This window comes from Bombus bifarius, unplaced genomic scaffold (assembly GCF_011952205.1).
Source record: "Bombus bifarius isolate JDL3187 unplaced genomic scaffold, Bbif_JDL3187 scf7180000008030, whole genome shotgun sequence".
Taxonomy (NCBI): Eukaryota; Metazoa; Arthropoda; class Insecta; order Hymenoptera; family Apidae; genus Bombus; species Bombus bifarius.
This window is the reverse complement of record NW_022884401.1, coordinates 1,092,545-1,110,630: the sequence shown is the minus strand read 5'-3', so window position 1 is coordinate 1,110,630 and position 18,086 is coordinate 1,092,545. Positions and strand designations below refer to the sequence as shown.

The 18,086-nt window shown below is 37.3% G+C and overlaps 1 protein-coding gene and 1 long non-coding RNA gene across 2 annotated transcripts in view; one reads left to right on the top strand and one right to left on the bottom strand.

Annotated features, from left to right (window-relative positions):
* The window catches only part of LOC117207410 (synaptic vesicle membrane protein VAT-1 homolog-like), a 35,038-nt gene that overhangs the window by 7,556 nt on the left and 9,396 nt on the right, over window positions 1-18,086 (top strand). The window contains exons 2-3 of the mRNA XM_033447602.1: window positions 13,316-13,445; window positions 17,509-17,724. Of these exons, the coding sequence (XP_033303493.1) occupies window positions 13,316-13,445; window positions 17,509-17,724 (346 nt within the window). The remainder of the gene's footprint in view (window positions 1-13,315; window positions 13,446-17,508; window positions 17,725-18,086) is intronic.
* LOC117207414 lies at window positions 4,160-5,587 on the bottom strand. The gene is made up of 2 exons (XR_004487511.1): window positions 5,157-5,587; window positions 4,160-4,950 (listed from the first exon to the last, which is right to left on the bottom strand). It is a non-coding gene; the product is annotated as an uncharacterized LOC117207414 (long non-coding RNA).

Sequence of the window (18,086 nt, the reverse complement as noted above, 5' to 3'; positions counted from 1 at the left end):
CGTGAATCGCTGCTGGACTCGTTCCAGGGTAACCGATTCTTGAAATCGCGTTTTCTTTTTCAAAAAATATTCTCGCCGATATCCAGCCGATCCATAGAGACAACATTCTAAAGACATGAAATTAAAATTGTTTCTAACGTCACGGGCCAGGAATTTCTTATTTTATTCGTAGAATAAAAGTTTTGTAATCAATGTTAAGTTAATTATGACAGGTTCTCATGAAATCACAAATTGTTTTCTAATTCTACTCTTTGATTTTGGATTTCTTTTTCTACATGATATTCTATATATATATATATATATATAGTCTGCGTAATTAATATTATGGTTAATACATACATTTTAATAAAAGTAAATTTTCTTTCATAAAGTGTACCTACACGGAGACTTTTGTGTGTGATAAGTTACAATGACCTGAAATTGTGGGTCAGTGTACGCCTTTTACGCGAATAAGCAGCAGTATACCCAATATTTGTCGATCTAATATTTGAATACCAGTTGAGCAAACGCTACTCGACCTTCCTAATTCCGGCTTTGTGACAGCGTGTTTCCTTTACCATAATTTCTTCTGTTGCTATCGCAAAAGTATTTTAGATTTATTGGAAAATTAGTCCCCTTTCACTCTTACGCGATTGCGTTGTGTAACAATTAAGCATAATAAAAGGAAGAAAAATGGGATTAGGATTGTATGCGTTTAATGATAAAACTAAACATATACAATCTTTGATAATTGAGAAATGTTAGAATGTTAGGTTGACTTAGTAAGATAAAGCCCTCAAATGTTTAAGTAAAGAAAACTTTTATAACCTTTATGTATATATACATATTATGATATATGTATAAAATAGTGAAAGAAAGTTATGCCAATGTGTACTCGCCTTAATACGTTTAAGTACTTATAGGAACACTTAATTTTGCTGTTCAAACGAAACCTCGAAATTAGTCGTGGGCATAACTCACTTTATGTCTCACAATACACAAGACAAAACGTATATTAGATTACACGATAGGAATATATGTATATTCGGTATTTGTACACCAACTTTACCAAGCAACCTTTCAACGTGCTTAATGAAAGGCGCCATTATATCTGACTAACCGGCTTTATCACATTAACGAGGTCTTAATATCGGGGCTATGGGAAACTGAACGGATACCATTCAACAGTCGATATACCGTAATCTCTTCTCCGTGCAAGCCTCATTTCCGTCGGGTTTTACTGACGATTTTTCTGCGCGAGACCCACACAAACACGTCCTATAGGTTAGGTTTAAAAATAACTCTGTCGAACATCTGTTCGTTACATTTCTTCCTTTGTAATAATAAAGTTGTTGATCATTTCTAGAATGTAATAAATACGATCATAATCATAATATATAGGTTTCGAACACTTTATGATATCTTAACCTCAAAATTTATTACCTTCCTCTATTACAATATATAATACAATATATAATACAATACAATATATAATAGCTACAATAATTATTAGAAAAATTGACTTCTGTCAATATTATTACTATTATCAGTATTTGAGTATAGCAGGTATTGAGCGTTGCAACTTTATCTTAAAGATTTGTTAACTCTCGAAGATATATATTTTACGTAATGATAAGGAGTTAAAGGTAGGATTTTAAACTGAAATAACTTTTATAGACGGTCACAATTTGAGGTGAATCACCTCAAACAAACGTGTATACCTGAGTGAGGCACGCACCGATGGATCCATGGGATGTTCGTATTGATCGAACCACACCCGTATTTTCTACATCCCCTCCCACACACACACAAACGCACAAACACGTACAGACGCAATGCACACGGATTACGGATGCATGCGCACAAAATTCATGGAACACCATGAACCCCCTACCCCTATTACAGCTGAACCCCACTCTTCAGACTGAACTTCGGGATTCAGCAAATGCTCTTTCAGTCGGATATAAATTATTTTCTACAATATCGATCCGTTTGTATTTTTTTAAAATATTGTCGACAAAAATCATTACTTATTGTCAAAAATAAATTAAAAATTGTACGTTACAATTTCAATTTAAAGCTTTCGTCGAACAATAGGTTATGTCATTTCTACCTTTCCTATCTTTCGAATTCATATCTTTCTTCTCCTCTCAATAATTTCTTAACTTGTAGGGGGATTTGTATTTCGCAGAACATGTAGCTCTTTACTGTCTACTATAGATATTACTGATCGGCAATATACTGCGAAATAATGGTTCTTCTTAAAGGCTGTCAAACACAGTTGCTTTGAAAGTACGTCGGAAAATAGTTCGCAGTTGAACAGAAGCGACACTTCTGTTGACATTCCGTTATTGCCACTCATGAGTCAGAAAAACAATAACAGCTCGCGTTTGGAACCGCAGCTGTTCTTACCGTTTCAATTCTTCTCGTCTACATCTGGTCAGTCATGTACCGGGTGTTCTAATAGATTATACCTATGAAATATTTATAAACGTGCCAATAATAGAAACATTTTTTTAATTTACTACTTTTATTATCCCCTATACAATTAACCTCAAAACAAATATTTTATATTAAATATAGTCAATAATAATTCCCTATACAATATTCCCTATACGATTAACCTCAAAACAAATATTTTATATTAAATATAGTCAATAATAATACAAAAATTAGTAATTTATTTACATTATTCTCGGTAGTTAACCTTCGAATAATCTTTAATGTTATGTAGCCGATAATAGTAAGAAGATTAATAATTTATTTCGGATATCTTTAAAATAAATATCTTTTAAACATCTAGCTGTCCTTGTTTAATTATGAAAATGTTTAATGGTACTATTAATTTTTGACATTAACTCGTGCATTTCTCATGTTCAGGATCAGAGGAAAGTAAGTGTCCCGTGTAATTAGACGTGATGCAGCGTATTCACGGATGATTTGCGCGGTGGCACATGATTTCCGCTTTTCCCTTTGTTCGTAATCTTCTATCGCTGGTGGACCATGTCCATTCGTTGTCTATTTAAGCTGGACACATATTGTTCGGATAGAATTTGTTAATCCACTCTCTTATTAAACGTCAGCACACATATATTTCCATTGAATAGATGTTCTTTATAATACGTGCTACCATATGTTAACATATTAGCATTAATGTAATATACAGCTGTTTATAATTAAACTTCCAAAGTATGTAGCATATTGTAGCTTTTGGCTCAAAAACAGGACGTTGAACTTTATCTTCTCTCTTTTTAACCGTCGTTATAAACTGATTTTGTAACATGTAGAGGTCACCAGTTGCAGAAGAAATGATACATACAGTATGCGACGAATTAACCGAACCCCTGGATGCAAACCCGGATCTTTCGTTTCCCGGTGGGCTACTCTAATCAATTGGCCTATTCAGGTCGTGACAAATTCTTTCTCCCTGTCTTTAGTATTCGAAAATGACTATCACCTACAATAGACCTAACTACGTAATTAACCTCGTTCGAATCGTGGACTGGAAACTAAAGTAACCTAAAAAGGTAGATTACCTAATCTAGAAGCAAAAAGTATTCAAGAACAAACGTTACATCCGAAGACTGTAAAGCGAAACGGAAGTGGCTTATCGAATTACTATGTTGGAATTCTTTTGTTTGCCCGACGACTACTCTAATCAATATTCTCGTCGAAAGATGGCCACCACTTGCGGATCAGCACTAACAATAATCCTGTATCAAATTCGAAGAAGTACTTAACAGCAGCGGCAATGGCGGAAATAGAAAAGGAAACAGTAGGGAGTAAAAATTTTGTTCCCCAGTTTCCTGTGTCCTTTGAAAGCAAAGACACATTTGGTGTTAGAATGAAGGATCTATTTTCAGTCCTGTGCCCAAGCTATGCCTGGCAGCAAATTAACCTTCCCCTCTTATGGTCTGGAATAGTATGTATACGCTACTAGTGATATACCACGTTGTATAGTCGAATACAAATGCAGTAAGGCATGCAGAGGGGAGATGACGAACCACGTGAGGGTTTCAATTGTGGACAGGATTGATCTATTTGAAGGAATCGATGGTTAGGCAGGAACTCGTGGGAATGAGGATTGATGGGTGTCCCTCTGATAGCCAGAGTAGAGCTCATGGAAATTGACATTAAGGGCATGAAGGACAAACCATGTTTTTAGAAATTGCGCTTTAAATATATGCTACTAGGTTTTAATTTATCATGTCAGTGCTTACGGAAGTATTTGAACACTTATAGAAATAAATCTAACTAAATCCATATAAATTTAATAATCCAATAAATTCTTATGAATCTAATATACTGGATAATCGACTATTTAAATAATTTTGGGATCTCTGCGAAACGTATGCTTCTTCTGTAAATACATATCTCGTACATTTTGTCTTCGTACATTTTGTTTTGTTTCGAACTTTACCGATTTAATCTTGGCAGTCATATTTTATTGAAATTTCAAAATAGTTTCTATAATACATGTAATATATTCGTAAATATTTTCTATATGTATTGATTTTCATGACTCAAATTGCATATGTGTATTGTATCATACAAGAAAGCGTGACTGACAATTGTGATAGTTTTCTAGAGTTTTCTCGTAAAGGTCAATTTATTATCCGTTCATTTTATCTTGGCTTCAATTAATTCCCTTCAGAAATGTGGCACATGTTATCGCGGGCTTCAACATTCATCGAGGTCAATGCCTGGTGCATAGAAAAAGCTAGGGAAACCACCCTTTACGAAGCGATTCGTCTTGATCGGGACTCGCGCACATATGGTGGTTGCAACGAAGACGATAAAAAATAACAAAGAGCTTCTGTATCAGTATTCTCGCCCAGTTTGAAAACAATTGATAACTCCATGATGACGGCGGGGTCATCTATCGTGCAAAATAATTATTGCTTGCTGATATGTTTTCCATGCTGTTTCTGTGCCTCGTGTTTTTCCATTCTTTCAACGCGCGATGGTGACCTACAAGAAATCATGACATCTCGTGGGTCGTTCAATTTCAAAAATTTCTTTTCCACTACGCTTATAACTGTTAAAATATTTTCTAACTAATATCATTGAAATGTCGATGGAACATTGAATTACAGATTGTTTTGTGCATATTAATTCGAATGTTAAATTACTATTTTTGTATATACGTATGCTAGAAGAATTATCTAGAATAATACTCGTTCATCGTTCGCTGTAGAGAACCCGTAGATGGGTATCATGGTTCATGATCGTTTCGTCGTAATTTAATCGGTTGATATATACAAACGTTGAGGATAGTTCCTCGATTTGCACTCAACACAACAACGAAAACAAAGAGTTCCGATTGGAGAGTGACTCGTAAACAAATCGTTGGACGCCTCATACGTCATGAAGACGTCTGATGTATGCTTCATTTAGCCGAAGATTGCCGCAGCCTGTTCTGCGACTAGGTGCGTGTATCCCACTCCTTAAATACTAGTCGTATTTTGACCCTTTGTACCAATAATTATACTACCTACAACGACGCCCCACTATGCCTACCGCACGTCACGTGACCAGCAATATCTTATTCCAGATCTTATTAAGAAGTTGAAATTTACTTCTATTTTGCATAGAAAGTGATGGTTAATTAAAATATTTTTTTTTTTATAAAATCAATGTAGCAGAACGTTTTCAGTTATAGTTTATAGTTCGTTGCTGATGACGAGTATAGAGTAGACTGGAAATAATCGTCGCTATATTTCTTATAAACGCTTAAGGAAGCTGCATGGAAGTCTTAGCAGCGATAATTGGGGGTAATGCGTTCCTACTTAGAAGCATATTAATTGTTATGGGTTAACGTCATACTGACCGTAAGTCCCACGGTGATGACTTAAGAGCAAGAGGACGTCGGTCAATTTTAATTTAATGAGAAGTATTAAAAAGAGTTTCTGAAATTCTATAATGTAACTTACATTGGATCCAATGAAAGTTATCAATGGGCATTGGTAATGAAGGTCATCTCCGATGTAATTGGTAATTTATTTCAATTATTCATCATATTAATGTTTCAGAAAATCGGAAAAATTGGGTAATGTTTTGAAGTATAAAGTCATTAATAGTATTGCATCGATGTTTGATTGGGCATTTATTTATAGCAGATGCAAACGCGTGACCAGATAAACGGCTCACATCTCTCCGTGCGGGAAGATAAATGACGTTCGTTGGAAAGAAATTAGAGGAGTAGGATATGTCGAATCGATTCGAACATGCTGTTTTAATTCCCACCCGATGCCACGATGTTGGCTGCTCCTATGAAAGCCAACGCACTACCACCGCTGAGTCTTTTTTAGACTCACGCTTTGTAATTCTAATATTTATTATTATTTATGCAATTACGCTCATGTTAAGCTATCGATGGACTTTCGTTTTCTATTTCTCTATAATCTCCGTTGATTGCTAGCTTTAACGACAAACCTTTGCATTCTTGGATCGATATTCATATTAACGATTTCAGTAAGAAAGAAAGTCTCTTCAAAAATTTCGTCTTGACACTTGTATACACTTAATCGGATTTCGACTGCATACACATGTATACGTATTTACATAAATTAATCTGTCTTATCTGCTAATCCGGATCTTATCTTGAAATTCAAGTCAATGGAATGTAATTATTCACAAAAGATTTAAAGAAACCAGAAATCTTAAAGTCTTGTAAACTAATTTCTGGGTCTAAAGTTTAAAAGGATTCATTGCTAGACGTGCGAGTATTAACCTAACCAAAACCTGTACGCAGAAATTGCGGTACGAACATGAACATCGTCAGACAGCCGGACTGCACTTTCGCTGCGTGTTGAATCAACTTCACTTTGATATATATATATATATATGTGTGTATATATCAAGTCACGCGAGATTCGTGCATGCGATTTTGCTTGGAGGTTATGGTTTCGCAGGCGCCTTGATGTCTTCCCTGTCGATCGATTGAACGACCGACGACCACGCTCCTCCTGCAGGTAAACCTATCCGACTGCCATCTATCACGTAACAATACGTAATAGCAATTGAAATGACTGGGCGATACTGCTTCGCATAAACGATATCCAGTCATTTCTTTTTTCTTCTACGTATTTTTTTATACGGGTTCATCCATGTTCATGCGATCTCTTGTTAATACACGGGTCTTGTCACTACGTATATAAATCTCTTACGCTCTTCGTCGTACTTACTCTCTTTTATATTTTCGCTTCTCTTTTATACTTGTCCCTTCACGCACACTTACGCGTGCTTCCTCCCGGTTCAGTGCGTTCTCTCACGGTCTGGTTTGTAGAGGGATCGCGGCGTTCAGAGGACTCGATGGTCGAAAGTCGAGTTGAACTACAGTTCGAGGAACAAAGGTTTAATAACATCAATGATTAATAATACTGATTTAATTAATCAATGGCGATCTATCAATTTTTATTTTGTGAAACTATTTTTACTATATACTTGATAATACGATGGTTAGTATTATCAGTTTTCTCAAGTGCTCGAACAGCTATATGCTTCTTCTCTTTCCAACTTTCTCTCAGTTTCTGCCCTCTCTATTTTCTTCGACTTCTTTGTTTTATGTTTTTACTTCATCGCTCCCTTTTCGTTCGTCCTCCTCGCACTCTCCATCCCTTTCGCTTTCTGTTCCCCTTCGTCCTATGGTCTCCCTTTCTCTGGGTCCTCTAACTGTCTTCTTTTATTCGCGCACATGGTGTGCGTGACCCTGGGGTGCGTTGTTGCATGTCGTCGTCCACGATGGTCGCCGTTCTTCCTCCCGTACAATTGGTCGGTGCCAAGAATGGAGAAAATTATTCCCCTCAATTCCATGCAATTTAGAGGAATTAAGCGATCGCGAATCGTGCCTCACGTAGTAGTCCCGTAACTCCTGGAACCTTTCCCTTTCGCCCTTTGCTGGGAACTCGTTTCATGCTCGATTTTAATATCAGAACGGAACAAATCCGTTTCTGATGGTTAACTGTGTAACATTCATGCAAATGACGCAATCATTGATAATCGAAGCTTTGTAAACTGTCATAACGAGAATTTGAAAATTATAATACATGATTCTATCGTAATATATGATAGACTATTCTGATAATATATATGATGTAATATATATATTATGTTATTCTACTATTCGTTATGATTTAATGTAAACTAAAATAATTGATTATATATAGGCATCACGAACTAGGTTCTGATATAGAGGCTTGTTTCTATCGATTATAAGAATCTCAAAAGCATTCTGAAAGAATTAACATACTAGTTCACTGATCACGAGTTTCTTGAACTGAATCATGCAACAACTAAAATGCAGGGTACTCTCGTATCTTATCATCCAGTAACTATATTTGGTATTTTGATATTCCCGTTCGATTTAGCGCTGAATTCCATCTTCGGTTGAATTCCGGTATGCGATTCGTGTTACGCTCCAGAAATTGTCTGGCAATTATACAAAAAGCGAAGGAAAATAACTGTTCCTCGTTATGAAATGCAGGGAGGAAATCGTTGGATTGCAAAATTTTATAACTCCTACAAAATTGTCTACGCCTGTACAGCTTTCTAGCGTAATTAATACTTCCGCGCTGAAACAAACGAATATTTGTCAAAACGTATAAACGTGTTACGTACGCACACGTGTAAACGATAAAACGCATTGTTCGAATTAATTTTGAATTATGATGATTATAATTTGCGACTTGCGCAAATATTTGAACATACACAGCAGCCTTTTGTCAATATATTATGTGTATTGTACGAAATATTTTGAAATTTCATTAGTACCATAATGAGACTCGATTATTATGATTATATCGGTAAAGTTTCCTGGAATTGTTTATTATATATATTCAAGACAACTTCATACAACAATTCGTGCTTTATATTAATATTTTTTATCAAGTTCATGTTTGCTGCGTATGCCTTGTAACTTTTATGTACATTTTCGGATTGATTCCAAATTTTACCAATATAATCATGATAATGGTTTCGTCACAATGTTTAATAAAATCTTAACATGTATCGTATAGCTCAGATAATATACGTATACATGATAGCTTTCTACGATAAGCTCACTATATCAAATACCTTCGTGAGTCAATGTATCGAATCAGCATATTTCAAATCTGAATCGTCGAACGATTGAGAACAACAAGCGATAAATCATATGGAATGTAATGGAAGATTAAGCGCCTTTCAGTGAATGAAAATGTTTTGTGTCACGCGATCGGCTTTGAATCACGTACAATTTGTCCGGTTGTCGGTAATAATGACGCATTAAGCAGCATTTTCATTGTACAGAATCAAAAACTATATCATTAGATGTAACTATATATATTCAAAAAGATAATTAGAAGATCACGCATCATAGTCGTCGTGTATAAGTCTTTCCTTAATAATTGACTTCAACTAAATCTTCCTTTTGTTCACTTCATTAGAATAAAATTGTTCGTAGTAGCGATTCTCCTATTACTACAAACGGTGCAGTTTCGTACTATCTTTTTCTCGTACCATTTCCTTTGTTCCTTTCTTTTAACTTTGTAATATTGACGGGTCAAGTTACACGGAGAAATAAGAGGGAAGATTTTGTTCGTTCAAGCGCGTATATTCGTTTCTTTGCGACGAGACGTTAGTGGATCCGCCATGTTTGTTCTACTCGATAGAATATTTACCCATGATGTCTTTCTGTGTATATGTTCGCCGAAGGATTAACTTGTATCGTTCTGTTTACATAGAAGTATCCACATTGGTTAACGGAAACGGTGCTGCCACTTGTGACGTGGATGTATACTTTTATTTCCAATATTCCTTCGTATCGGATGAGAATCGAAGCATGAAATATAAAATTTATGACTTTTTTTATCGGTTACAGTTCGTTCAATTCATAAATTGAGAAAATGAAGTTGGTCTGGTGAAATCCATTAAATCCGCAACAAAGTGAAACGTAACTCGATGCTATTTCCTTGCTGTCGATAACTTTAGCGGGTGAAATTATTGCGTTTCATGATTCGTTGCGATCAGGCCGCTTTCATCTTGAATGCTGCTTTCATCATAGACGTGAGGCTTTTATCAAATGACATGGAAATAACGTGTATCGATAGAATGAATTCTTCCAAGCAGAAAGGATGTTTCGTTATTGAAGAAACTTCCAAGAATTTAATTGAAATGTCCGATGACTGGTCATGTCAGAATTAGTCGTGAATCTAGTAGAACATAAAATGTACTTTTACTTTTTTTTACATAGAAGGCAAACTCCGACGTAATTTCGACGTGGTCGAGACAAACAAAGAAACGTTTTAGTGACCATTTTTTGTATACATAATCGTATATATAATTACGTATAGAATTGTTGTACGAGATCTGCTTGTATGTTGCGCTTGATAATTCGACCAACAGATTCGTGACTCACTGCAAATTGCAGGAGCATAATACATACATACTATATATGTATAATATACAACATATGTTATTTTGAGGACATGTATTACATTTTGCTACATCGTAATCGACGACCTGTGCGATTCGTTAGTGTCGACAGTGTAATTTGGAGAGTAATTATTTGATTTTAATTATTACGTTTAACTGAAATAATGGAAAATTACTAACTACCAGTTACTAAACTATTGTTACTTTTAGTTCGTTCGATTCTGAATAATTATCTGACAAAAGTAAATTTTTACGCACAATTTTTTAGCAGAATAACATTGAACGATATGATTATTCGACAGAAATTTCCTGGCCCGTTGTTTTAAATATTTTTTATTGAGATAACAATGACAATTTTCTCGTCTATTATCGCTCTTGCGTGATATTTCTCGATTCAAGCACAATGATTCATCGCGCTGGTCATTCCCAGGAAATTATGTGACACACACAGGTCATCGATAAAGCTTTATCATACATCTCGCAATCAGAGAACTCGCTGAAAATTCGTTTCCAGACCAATGACGTCCTAGAAAATAGAGAATGGATGACGAGAAAATGGTAGCGGAGGATTCGATGTTCCCGCGCAATTTGACTCGATTTTTCTCCTACAATTACTTACTTTGGAATTATGTATTTTGGAAATCGACCCAACATCACACTAACATAAAACTTTATAATTCTTTCTTCTCGATCAATCTATATTTTGGAATTTTTTGACATATAATGGTTTCGACAGAAAGTTTCGATGATTTTCTCCATATCATTTTCGCCGCATTAGATTAGTATTAACTCTAACAATAAGTAACAGCCGAAGCTATGAAAGGCGAGACATGCGCAAGTGTACTGTTCGCATGCTTAAAATTCCTGTATCCCCGAGTGTATTTGTAGAGAACTGAGTAATCCCCCGCTGATAGGAGGGACAATTGCATTATCCCATTTCCGTTCCAGACAACTGTACAGCAGACCTCTACCACTTCCCATCACTTCCCTTTCTGTATGAACATTCTCCAATCTCTTTCTCCGCGTTACTAAGTGCCATTTCTAATTTTGGCTTTTTCCGAGGCCAAGGACAGCTACGTCTGCGAGGTCAGTCTACCTGGAGATAGTACCAGCTATGTCAAATATTAACCTAAGCTAGGGAGAAGTATTGCTTTTTTCGCTCGCTCCTAAGTCTCTTGAACTACATTTTAACACGAAATTAATATATATAATAGCAAATGTTATCGGAGATCTTGACAAAGAGAAATCAAAGGAATCTTTCGCTCTTATTAAAATGTACATGGCCGCAGTTTCGTAACAAACGAGAGAAACATTCATATTCGAATCCAGTCACGCCAACCGAGTCGATACCAATTCTTTTGCCGCGTACGCTCGTAAAGGATAAAAATAGAGACTGTTCGGAGGGAGAGAGAATTTTTCCAGTTCCGGAGTTCCGGGGAATGATAGTCTCGAGTACGAGTCCCGAGGAGGCGACAGAGCCGCACGTGAATGCACGCGCGTGAGGTGTAATACTACGCCGCCTCTGTCTCTGTGTGAGTGTTGCGCGTCATTAAGCCGCGATCGCATGAACGTTCGAAACAGAAATTATTAGAAACAAACGTCATTCTCGACGGATATTGTTACGGGGAGAGTTAACGAGGAAGAAGTCTCGGCGAGGACTCTGTTGAAAGAATCACGTAAAAGACGAGGAAAAATGTAAAGATCGTCTGAAACGATTCGTAGAGAAGTTTCACCATTTGCTTAATACGACTCAACATGAACTGAGAATAAGTAATAAAGTTGATGTAAAAAAGAGGTAAAGGTAACGTAAAAAAAAAAAATAAATGCAGCCGCGTACGAATACTTTTTGTAGCCACTGTACACGCAGAATAAAGAACAACGTGACTAATATGAACGCGGCTTAAGGGATTTTAAAAGCGGCTGAAATAGAACATTTCAGATGCGTGTGCAGTCCCACGCGACTTGTGCCTCCGTTTCGCCTCGTATAAATACACGTGTGCGGTTACCTTCGAGCTTCTGTTTAACCCTACCGTGGCGACTGACAGACGGGGAGGGTAAGTCGAGGCGCCACGACGCCTAGACCGACGCCTGGCGTCGCACGCAACGCACAACCGGTGTCTCTCTCGTGGCGACCACGTCGGGGACCGTGAAACAACGCCGGTACATGCTTTATCAGTGCTTCCTATAGTACTGACGCCGCTCGTTCAGGTTGCTTCCTGGAAAAGCGGCGCGAATACTGCCCACGAATATTTTATCTGCATCGATTGCCGCCTTTCCGACGTTATTACGTGAGAAGCGGACAGGCACGCGTGTCTACGGTACCCGTTACTGCATAATGCGATAAGCTTTGCTAAGTGGTACAGTACTTTTATTCTTTTGTCCCGATGCTATCACAGAATATAACGGCAATGCAGGACAATTGCAGAGAATTTTAGCGACGATGCAGGACTATCGTCTCTTCTTCGGGCGTAATCGTTCGGAATATCGAGGATAAATTTACTATGGTATATAACTATATCTACTAAATATACTTGTCGCGATAAGACAATGATACCTATGAGGAGCTGCACTAAAAATAGATTTACCAAATTAGCCCTCGTTTCTTTTCTTTTCTTTTTTTTTTTTTTTTTTTTTTTTGACTATAGCGTCGGTTTGTCGGAAAGTACTAAAAACTTATACCTACGTCATACGGTTAATCCATATCATCGATCGTACTCGCGGTTCGTGTTTGCAGAATTGGTTGTTTCACGGAGTCGTAAAAAGAAATGTACAGTGCTAACCATAAGTATTAGGACACTTAGACTGAGGTAGTTTGTTAATGCGTTGAATTATCTTCAACATTGTACCTGTATTAATGCGTACATAGAGTGTTTACATTAATAGCAGGTTTTTTTTAATAAAATGTATTTCTATGTCTTTTCAGTGGATTGAATTTCCAAGATCTGATGGCCAGACAGGGCGCTATCGATTCCCCACCAAAAACTCCTTTCATTATGGGATCCGAGTGCGCAGGTGACATCGAGCAAGTTGGCGAGGGCGTGGAGAACTTTAAAGTAAGTGAACCAAGGAACATCCCAGGCAGAAAACTTTACATCCAGCTTTGTCGGTTGTTTTATCGGCGAACAGTCTTTAAAAAGCAGTTATCTTTAACTTATTCTCAACTCTCAGCGCTCTATCCAAATTCTGCGAACCATCAAATTCAAATCTTCAACGAAGTATCATCACCTTTGCTTATCAACGTCAAACGAAGAATTTCAAACGATTCATCGAAATAATTTCTAAAAATCTTCACGAAGAATTATTTTATCTTATTTTATTTATTTATTTTTCCATAGTCTCTCCCCTTCGAATTCTCACGCACTTCTAATTGCATTTTTCTTTGATTTACGCCCATGGTGTACTTCCAACCACCAACCTTGGAACATCTTTCATGCTTTGAACAAAAGTTTTTTAATAGGTAAATGTTTATCAGCGATTTAATGCTAACCTTATCACACCCGGTCAAGTGACCGTTTGGAAAATTTAATGTAAAATTGCACATTTGTTATTATCGTTGTTCGTCTAACTTTATGTAAATTCTTATATTATCTGATTAATCGATTTCTCAATTTTTGTTAACAGCAGGATTTACATAAAGTTAGACGAACAATAGAAATAACAATAAATGTACAATTTGAAATTAAATGTCGAAACCGTTCATGTGACCCAGGTCTGGTAAGGTCAGTGTTAAAACGATATATTTATCTGTGTGTAGCTCTTTTATTCGTGGCATAACAGCGTATAATCTGCATCAACAATCCCCTAAAATATGTATGAAAGGGTGGCTCAAGAATCGCTTGATATGATAATAAATGCAAATTTGTGTTAAGGGGAAAAAAAGAGGCGTGTACTTTCGTTCTTTTCACCTGCAACGTAATATACTCTAGTCTCGATAGTTATTCCTTTGAGCTGGCTCGATTCCTATCGATTTTTCCATGGTTGCCTCCGGACAGAAACGACGTCTAATATTTCCCAGCGACATATCGAGCCAACGCAACGTTGTGTCATGGAAAATATTGTGTCCACTGAGGAAAAAGCGACGCCACGCTTAGGAACGTTATTATACTGTCGAATCATCTTTCTCCCGTTTTGCCCCGGACGCCACGTGGTTATCCGTGAAATATCAACCGTTTCAGTTTTTGATTGTCGTATTTAGCGAGACGGAGAGAAATTTCTTCCGATAAAGATAACTAGAAGTAGATTGTGGTGACTCGATTGATAGACTGCGGCTGTTGATGTACTTTTGAGAAATTTAAGATTCCAAAAATCTATGTACAACATGCAACGATATATACGATATTTAAAGTACTTGAACGCTCGTTATACTTAGCAGGCAAAACAAATTTCTATCGATATTCCATTTCTGTAATTACGTTCGTAAAGATATAGAGCAGCATAGACATTTACGATCTATCGATTAAGATACACACGAAGGATTGAGAATTCTAACGCCATAAATTAGCTCACTGATATTTCTCATAAAATGATATTCCGCGTTTATCGTTACCCACGAATCGTTACACTCCTTTAAATTGTAGAAACGTACTCCGACAGAGAATAGAATTGTAATTTAATGGACCGTGAGATTAGAGGGCGATACCTTGACGAGTTGAAACACGCGACTCCCAGACTCCAGATTTGAGAAGCTAGATTCTCAAAAGCTTGACTCAAACCAATATGATTTTCAACCGTTCGATTGTCACTCGGAACGTAAGAAAATGCGTATGTACGTATTTATTCCTGTTTTACTCGCTTTATGATAAATACACGCAAAGTTACAGTCACTCATAATTTATATTTTCGTTCTCGTAAGCAAACAGAATTCTTTCTACGAGCTCAACCATTCCTTCGAGTCGGTGAAAAAAGTCAAGAAAAAAAGCCGTCAAAGGAAAAAGGTTTCTCAACGAAAAACGCGTCCGGTGCTCATTATGAAGCAAGAAAAAGCGATCGTTTCACTCTCAGACAGAAAACGTCTGGCGGCAAAGCGGTAGCCCGCCCGAAGGAAAATTCGTTCTCGAAATAGTCGTTCCGCGTTCAGTCCATCGCGTCGTCCTTGAATTTTTCACCCACTAATCTTTCCGCAAGGGTGGAGTCCCACGGTACTCTTCGAGCTGGGTACTCTGGTAGACGCCAGAGGAAAACGCTTCTTTCTCCAAACTCTATTCTTCCTCCTTTCTCTCTGTCTCTCGCATCTTGGGGTGGTCTATTTTCGCGACTCGCGAAACTGCTCGAGGTCACGAGGGGGAGAACCGAGGAGAAGATGCCAGGTTTAAGGCTTTAGGGTCAAATATCCGAGCAGCGCGTGTAAACGACCGGCCAGCCTATACGGCATATACAGGATGTTTCAGAAATATTACCTTGCAATAGGAATAATCTAAATAACGCGTAATACGAGTCAAACTGATCACTTCTCCGCTTCTTTAGAAATTTCCGGTTTCGTTGTTTGGATACGTGGCTGGAATCGAATTTCCACCTTTTGAAACCGGCACAGTTTTGGAGAAATAAATTACACGCGTAAAGTTGTTTGTTATCGAGAAACGAATAAATAAAGCAAACAACGCCAATAAAGTTTCGTTAGTTAGCGCTTTTCTAACGTTCTAATTTTGAAATTGACCGTGCAAAATGTTTTGCGTAATAAATTACGGTATATGTATAGAAATTTCGTATGGTAAATGTTTGGATATTTTCACGAGCCGTCGTTATGCGTAACAGTATACGCACGTAAAATTTCGAAACAAACAAGGAGTATTTATATCTCGAAGAGGAAGATTTTCCAGAGACTAATGTTTATGTAACATTTTCCCTTCCTGAGGGAGAGTAGAATACAGTACCGAAGATTGGCCACCTATTTTTGAAACATCCTGTATAGAGAGTATATACGCGAAAGTGGGAAGCTTTTCGAGATGGAATATTCGAGCACGCAGCGCCCTCTAACCCAGACCTTTCCTTCCCCTCTGGCTCGCTTCCTCGAGTTCTTGGCATTGTTGGGTTTATATGTGGCGATCTTCCCTCTCTCTGTTTTATTCATTTACTCGCTTCTTTATGGGATAATCTGCCTTGCCGCAGGGGTTCTCATTTGAAGATGGTTAATCGCTGTTTGAAGGAATTATCGGGATGCGTTATATCACGCTGTTGCTGCAACGATGGCGGCAAGCGTTATGCTCCTGTGTACAGATATTTGAAGATCGACGACGAAGCGACGCGACCATAATAATTTGTAATACTTGTTTGATCGTGATAGGTTCGTAAAAAGATTTGGAAAATTTAGGAAATATGCTTTGGGGTGCGGATACGACGGAGGGTGTAAATAGAGGGAGTTGGAAGTCGATACCTTTTAAATTCGGGGATACGAAGTGGATCCCTATTTCGTTCTGCTGGGGAACAGGGATAACGCGCAATTTTTCGAATCTGAAATTTTTATCAGATCGAATGGAATTGGTTTTCAAATTCAATTGCCGAATTGTTACATAATCTATACGTGTTATGTGCCCTGGGCTTCATACCAATCATTGTAAGAACGTTACATCATTGAAAATCGCGTGAAAGTATCTATAGTATCTATAACCTTCGTTCGTTTTATACGTGTTAATGTATAACTGAATACGATGTATAACCTAACCTGAACCTAACATAAAATCTAACTCTAACTTCAAATTTGTCACAAATGATAGTCACAAACGAGAAATTTTTAAAATATTATGAGATTACCAAACAGTCGTCGGAAGCATATGTATTAAACATACGTATTAAGCCTGCTGTATCTTTTACGTTATTTAGAACAGAATTGTATTTTTCTACCGTTAGAAAATTTCACAGATTTTTGGAAAATATAAGAGAATCGTTATTGGTACATGTTTAATTTCTTCTGCCAATGCTACAGTTTCGAAAAAAAAATTGAAAATCTTTCTTCGGATTGAAAGCAAAGCGAGAGTGAGACGTACATGTTCAAGGACTGCGGCAGGGTCAATAAAATCGATTTAGAAAAGCGTACGAAGACAGTACTAATTTTAAAGATGAAAAAAAAGAGAGATGGTAATAAAGTTAATGTACAGGAAACATTTGACTACTTATTTTCAGGTGGGCGATCGAGTGGTCGCACTTCCTGATCACAAGGCGTGGGCAGAGCTCGTCTCCGTGCCGGCCACCTCCGTTTTCGCGCTACCAGCCGGGATGAGTTACCTCGATGCAGCGGCAATCACGATGAACTACACTGTTGCTTACATACTGCTGTTCGAACTGGCCAATTTGACGCCTGGAAAGAGTCTCGTGCTTCACAGCGCCGGCGGTGGTGTGGTAAGTCATCTCTTCTCTTTGATGTAGCGATAAAAAGCGCCGCAATTATCTAACGTGAAAAATATTCCAAGAGACAACCGCACTGTGCGTCAAAGACGGAGACGACAGAAGAAAATGATATAAAGAAACATTGTAAAATCTTGCTCTGGAGAATTGAAGATGATCGAATTAATTGTTAGGCTGTTAAAACGTTTTATGCAACCGTTAAGTGATCGTTTGCTACTCGTTAATCATATAGATTGATATAGTTGATACGCGATTATTTGTTGCGCGGTTTACTTGCTTATTTGTACTTAGGTTCCGTTACGTAAAAAGATCGAAGAGAATTATTCACATTTTCTTTCATTGTTAACGAACTATGT